Genomic DNA, 7017 nt, shown 5'->3' with positions numbered 1-7017 from the left:
GCCTATTCAAACAGGCAGATGTTACTCAGGTGACTATTATTCGAATATTACTAAAATGTTGCCATGGTTAATCCTGTAGAGGCCTACATCATGTGTAGGGCTCAAATCTGGACATTGGCACCACCAAGTGGAGAAAGGCAATTATCCAAGTGTAGACTAAGTCAAATGCACAATTTGCTCCTTCATGTGCACAGCCCTGGTCTAAAATGCTTGAGGGGGTTCCTGAAATCCTCAGACATGTGCCATTTTTGTCTATCGTGGACTCAGTCACTGCCATCTTTACAGATCCATCCACCCCTCCTATGAATAAGACTGCATTAGTCACAAATGCTTGCTTTCACCATGTACATGCATGCTGTGGTTGTTACAGAATTTTACAATGGATTCATCTCTTATAAGGCCGCAATATTTTCAGTTCTGCGTGTGATATTTCAGCAAGTAACAAACTGCATCTGAACAGCATTGCCGCTAAGCTACACGACTGTCCATTTATTATGTCGGTTTGTTTGAAACCATTTGCCTCGATATGGAATATTGGATTTAAACATTTTACACGAGCAGTAGGGAATTTCCAAATACACCCATGAAGTAATGAAGCGTGAGACTGTTTTGGTAAGAATGGTTCCATTTTATTTACATTTACTCCCGTGCCATGAGTTTCTGCTTCTTCAGCTTCTTCTGAGAAACCTGCAGGACAAAGAATGTCAGACCAACATATACACCATACCAATTCTGACAATACCCACATTCGAACAGAATGACAAATGTAAATGTGTGGTTGCTCAGCCTCGTTCACATTTCTTTTCATGGGTAATCCAAAGGTGTCCTAAGAAAGTCATCACTGCAACCATCTCATACAGGAATGTATAAAAATCATAATGGTAAGGTCTGATTAGACTTCATGATTTATGATGCCAGAAGGACAGTAAACCATTTTGTTCCCATCTGCAGAACTGTTGTTCCTTCTAATGATGCTACTTTTACATGAGAAATGTGGAAGAGTAAATATTATGAGAAAGACACTAAGCAGATTGTGCAAAAGGCTTTGGCGCATGTGCACCTTTTTCTTAGTGGCGACCTCCTCCTCTGGTTTGGGAACAATCTGCTCCTTCTCTGTGAGGATCATCTCAATGTGGCATGGAGAGCTCATGTAGGGGTTGATGCGACCGTGGGCACGGTATGTGCGTCTGCGCATCTTTGGGGCCTTGTTCACTTGGATGTGCTCGATCACCAGGGAGTCAACATCCAAACCCTGTCAGAATAGAGCGAAGACAAACCGGTCAACAAGTAAAGCCACGTAGTTGTCAGATTTATAGACAGTACCTAATGCATACCAAGTTAGATTGGTCATACAAGAATCATGACGACTCAATTCCAAGAATTTTCATGGTTAACGGTCATTGCAATCATGAATTGTGTGCATTACACAGCTTGAACACAAATAAAAGAACAAATCCCAAACATGCAGACTTTGCTACAAGCTTGATAGCATCATACTTTCACCCATCTCTCCACTAGGGCTAGGAATTGCCAGGGACTTCACAATATGATATTATCACTATACTTTAGGCGCCGATGCAACATGTATTGCAATTCTATATGTATTAAGATTCAATAATGATTTTATTGAGATTCCATGGTCCAAACACATTGCTCACCATGTCTACAGCAGAGGGACAAGAGAAAGCCATGAAAAAAGTACTACTCTCCACTACAGGCACGGCACAATAAATCTCAGGCCTCTAGCAAATAACTCAACCTTACCTTAAGCTCAGCGTTGCTCTCAGCGTTCTTCAGCATGTGGAGAAGGAACTCTGCGCTCTTCTTGGGCCAGCGTCCCTGTGTCCAGTCAAACTGCTTGGCCTGCAGAAGAAAGGTTGTCAGTTGTGCATACCAGACTGGGCCAGAATAAGTGACCCCATTTCTGGTCCACATTAACGTAGACATAAGTGCAAATGTATGGTTGCTCAGCCTCATTCATGTTTCTTTTCATGGGTAATCCAAAGGTGTCCTAAGAAAGTCATCACTGCAACCATTTCATTTCAGTCACCATTTCATTTCAGTCACGCATTAAAAAAACATGCCTAAGTACAAGGTCTGACACCTTTTCAATATTGTAAGGCATTTTGTACCAGTCTCCAAAGCACGTAAAAAAGAAAGAAAAAAGAAGCAATTTTGTAATTTAAAATCCCGCTACTTTTAAAAATGGGAAATATAGGAAAGAGTTAACATTCTCATAAAGATACCAAGCAGTCCCCACTAAAGCCATTTCAATAGAGGCTAGGTCAAATACAACTGAAGCTCACCTGGGCACACCTGCCAACACCCCCATTGTAGCGGCGGAAGGGAACACACTGATGCTTGATGGTAACATCCTTCAGGTACTTGGTGGCCTTACGGATGTGCATGCCTTTGATGGCCTGAGCTGTCTCACGGGTGTTCTGTTGGGAAAAATAAAATATCAATATACTGTAGTAGCTACATATATAAATAACATGTTATAACTTTTGGTCCAATAGGCATGGATGCAAAATTGCTCAGTTATTTGTTAGATATTGTCACATTTGATTCCAAAGGTCTCCAATGTTGTCATCATAGCAAAACACCACACCTACGTCTGTACTCATTTATGTCTACCAATAAATACCACCAAACGTAACTCACACATTGATAGAATTACAGTAGACAACCAGACTGAAATCAACTTCCTGTCACTCATAGTTAGAAAAGACAACGACTTACCTTGAAGTGAACCCGGAGATTAGAGCCCCTCGACTTGCATGCTGGGGGGGGGGGGGGAATCCAGCAATAATCAGTGAGGTCACAAAACAAGTATGGTGATTAAACAATGATAAGTTCACGAATATGCAGTTGCTCAGCCTCATTCATATTTATTTTCATGGGTAATCCAAAGGTGTCCTAAGAAAGTCATCATTACAACCACTACATATAGGTACGTATGACTTAATATCATGGGTAATTGCAATGTCCGTTAAGACTTAACCATGCATGCTGCCAGAAGGATAGTACCTAGCTAGCATTAGCGAGCTAGCCAATGAATGAAGCCAGGGAGACAATCACCACCCAGTAGATACTCACACTTAGTCGGGTTCTCGGGGTCGAGCGAATAGCGGACCATTTTCAGAGACCTGCAAACGATAAAAGGTTTGTTCGTTTGTAACAGACCGGTGCCCTAATCGGCGAACATGTCAGTGGGTTGTTTGAGAAAACAAATCCGACATACTGGAGGATGCGATACGTGTTAGCTAGCTAACATTAGCATAACTAGAACGTTTCTGCTTTAGTTACAACCAAATACGAATAAATCACATAACTACGTCAATACGACAATGCATTTTTTATAAGGATTCAGTCATATGACGTTTTCTTGTTGGTAGCAAAGGTAAAAATGGCTGGAAACCGGCGTGCTACATTGGGCCAAGAAAATCCCCAATATGACAATATTTTCTTGAAAAGATACAAGCATGAACGCCGACGTTTCTTGTTAGTAGTTGGAATACATGTAAATTAAACATTTAAAGAGTCGGGATGCCGTAGATATTGAAGAGATTAGATGGATTTTCGGACCCATTTGTATGTCTGTTCACTTACTTTCTCAGGCCGCGGAAGGGAAGAGGTAGAAAAGAGCATTCTGGGAGTAGAAGTCGTGAATGTCTTCTCGCGAGATTTTATGAAATTTCAACGTTTTTTTGGTGTAATTTCTGACAAGCATTTATTCCAATGGAAAGAACAATATTAATACTTATTGATGACACACATTTCTCTAACTACCTTCGTATGTATCATATAACATCATACATCCTTATGTGCTTGTACTGTTTTTTGGGGGACCACTCATCTCCACCACAAATTATAAGGTGTGCTGCAGGTCTTATCACTAGAGGGGCTAATCATTCAAATGTTTGTCAGCTAAAAGAGTCTCTCATTTCCTGGTGCTGCTACCTTGGCAAATATTCAACATGGGACCACCTGTGACATCACTGATCTTCAAAAGAGCTCCTTGTTATCAGATAACTAATGCAGATTGTCAGGTAGATCCATGATCATGTTTTTTCTGGATCGCTTATATGTGTTCTCCCTATAGAAGAGGCATATTGATATTTATACTTGGGATATCGCTTTTCAACAGGAAAAGTAAAAAAATCACTGGAGGGCTTCTTTAACCCAAATATTTGTATCAAGTTTTAACAAATTATACTGTAAATATATAAACAGTACCAGTCAAAAGTTTGGACACACCTACTCAATCCAGGCTTCTTTTTATTTCCACTATTTTCTACATTGTAGAATAATAGTGAAGAAATCAAAACTATGAAATAACACATATAGAATCATGTAGTAACCAAAAAAGTGTTAAACAAATCAAAATATATTTTATATTTAAGATTCTTCAAAGTAGCCACCCTTTGCCTTGATGACAGCCTTGCACACTCTTGGCATTCTTTCAACCAGCTTCATGAGGTTTCAATTAACAGGTGTGCCTTGTTAAAAGATAATTTCTGGAATTTCTTTCCTTCTTGGTGCGTTTGAGCCAATCAGTTGTGTTGTGACAAGTTAGGGGTGGTATACAAAATATAGCCCTTTTTGGTAAAAGACCAAGTCCATATTATGTCAAAAACAGGTCAAATAAGCAAAGAGAAATGACAGTCCATCATTACTTTAGGACATGAAGGTCAGTCAATCCGGAACATTTCAATAAATTTGAACGTTTCTTCAAGTGCAGTCAATAAAACCATCAAGCGCTATGATGAAACTGGCTCTCATGAGGACCGCCACAGAAAAGGAAGACCCAGAGTCATTAGAGTTACCAGGAATTGTAGCCCAAATAAATGCTTCACAGAGTTCAAGTAACATACACATCTCAACATCAACTGTTCAGAGGTGACTGCATGAATCAGGCCTTCATGGTCGAATTGCTGCAAAGAAACCACTACCAAAGGACACCAATAAGAAGAAGAGACTTGCTTTTGGCCATTGGACATTAGACCAGTGGAAATCTGTCCTTTGGTCTTTTGAGTCCAAATTTGAGATTTTTGGTTCCAACCGCTGTGTCTTTGCGAGATGCAATTTGTGAACGGATGATCTCCGGCTGTGTGGTTCCCACCGTGAAGCATGGAGGAGGAGGTGTGGGGGTGCTTTGCTGGTGGGACTATCATTTGTTTTTCAACAGGAAAATGACCCAACACACCTCCAGGCTCTGTAAGGGCTATTTGACCAAGAAGGAGAGTGATGGAGTGCTGCATCAGATGACCTGGCCTCCACAATCACCCAACCTCAACCCAACTGAGATGGTTTGGGATGAGTTGGACCGCAGAGTGAAGGAAAAGCAGCCAACAAGTGCTCAGCATATGTGGGAACTCCTTCAAAACTGTTGGAAAACCATTCCATGTGAAGCTAGTGTGCAAAGCTGTCATCAAGGCAAAGGGTGGCTACTTTGAATAATCTCAAATATAAATATATTTTGATTTGTTTAACACTGTTTTGGTTACTACTGTCACACCCTGATCTGTCTCACCTGTCCTTGTGCTTGTCTCCTCCCCCCTCCAGGTGTCGCACATCTTCCCCATTATCCCCTGTGTATTTATACCTGTGTTTTCTGTCTGTCTGTGCCAGTTTGTCTTGTTTGCCAAGTCAACCAGCGTTTTTCTCCTAGCTCCTGTTTTTCCTCATCCTCCTGGTTCTGACCCTTGCCTGTCCTGACTCTGTGCGTCAGAGTCCAAAATGGTACAAGGCGGCAGGCAGACTCGAGGTCAGGGTCAGGCAGAATGGTCTAAAATAAATATCAGAGCTCAAACCATCTGCCTCCCGTGTCTGCATCTAGGTCTCTCCTTGTGTCGTTATAACTACATGATTCCAAATGTGTTATTTCATAGTTTGATATCTTCACTATTGTTCTGCAATGTTTAAAATAGTAAAAATAAAGAAACCCTTGAATGAGTAGGTGTGTACAAACTTTTGACTGGTACTGTATATATATTTTTTTATGTCACGTGCACAAGTACAGTGAAATGCCTTTCTTACAAGCTCCAAACCCAACAATCAATATCAATGAAGCACTAAAACTAATATACGGTAGAACAAAAACAAACAAGAAATTGAAATCAGAAGAACATGAGAAATTAAGAAGCTTTATACACGGTCAGTTCAAATACCATATTTACAATGTGCAGTGATACGGGAGGGATAGAAGTAGATACTGTATGTAAGTATATTGGTAAGGTGACTAGGCATCAGGATAAACAGTGCCTTCAGAAACTATTCACTTTTTCCACATTTTGTTGTGTTACAGCCTGAATATATAATTGATTAAATTTAGATTTGGTGTCACTGGCCTGCACACAATATCCCAATATAGAAGTGTTTTTAGAAATGTTTACAAATTAATAAAAAATTAAAAGCTGAAATGTGTTGAGTCAATAAAACATTTAAACATAAAATGTTTAAACGTGTTAACCCTCGCAAGGCTGCAGACCCAGACGGCATTCCCAGCCGCGTCCTCAGAGCATGCGCAGACCAGCTGGCTGGTGTGTTTACTGACATATTCAATCAATCCTTATCCCAGTCTGCTGTTCCCACATGCTTCAAGAGGGCCACCATTGTTCCTGTTCCCAAGAAAGCTAAGGTAACTGAGCTAAACGACTACCGCCCCGTAGCACTCATTTCCGTCATCATGAAGTGCTTTGAGAGACTAGTCAAGGACCATATCACCTCCACCCTACCTGACACCCTAGACCCCTCAATTTGCTTACCGCCCCAATAGGTCACAGACGACGCAATGCAACCACACTGCACACTGCCCTAACCCACTGGACAAGAGGAATACCTATGTGAGAATGCTGTTCATCGACTACAGCTCAGCATTTAACACCATAGTACCCTCCAAACTCGTCATCAAGCTCGAGACCCTGGTCTCGACCCGCTCTGCAACTGGGTACTGGACTTCCTGATGGGCCGCCCCGGGTGTGAGGATAGGTAACAACATCTCCACCCCGCTGA

The 7017-nt window shown here is 41.2% G+C and overlaps 1 protein-coding gene and 3 non-coding genes across 4 annotated transcripts; all 4 read right to left on the bottom strand.

Moving 5' to 3' along the window:
- Window positions 1–607: 607 nt before the first annotated feature.
- On the bottom strand, window positions 608–3662 carry LOC111982160 (large ribosomal subunit protein uL22). Its single transcript, XM_024013774.2, has 7 exons — window positions 3613–3662; window positions 3100–3149; window positions 2743–2783; window positions 2307–2441; window positions 1765–1863; window positions 1061–1252; window positions 608–687 (listed from the first exon to the last, which is right to left on the bottom strand). Exons 2-7 carry the CDS (start codon window positions 3137–3139, stop codon window positions 640–642), a joined length of 555 nt encoding a protein of 184 aa, XP_023869542.1. The 5' UTR covers window positions 3140–3149; window positions 3613–3662; the 3' UTR covers window positions 608–639.
- Window positions 778–847, bottom strand: LOC111982193 (small nucleolar RNA SNORD58). The gene has a single exon (XR_002879704.1). It is a non-coding gene; the product is annotated as a small nucleolar RNA SNORD58 (small nucleolar RNA).
- On the bottom strand, window positions 1963–2032 carry LOC111982192 (small nucleolar RNA SNORD58). The gene has a single exon (XR_002879703.1). It is a non-coding gene; the product is annotated as a small nucleolar RNA SNORD58 (small nucleolar RNA).
- On the bottom strand, window positions 2871–2940 carry LOC111982194 (small nucleolar RNA SNORD58). The gene has a single exon (XR_002879705.1). It is a non-coding gene; the product is annotated as a small nucleolar RNA SNORD58 (small nucleolar RNA).
- Window positions 3663–7017: the final 3355 nt, after the last annotated feature.

This window comes from Salvelinus sp. IW2-2015, linkage group LG20, assembly GCF_002910315.2.
Source record: "Salvelinus sp. IW2-2015 linkage group LG20, ASM291031v2, whole genome shotgun sequence".
NCBI lineage: Eukaryota > Metazoa > Chordata > Actinopteri > Salmoniformes > Salmonidae > Salvelinus > Salvelinus sp. IW2-2015.
Note: the sequence above shows the minus strand (reverse complement) of the source record. Positions and strands in the feature narration are given on the sequence as shown.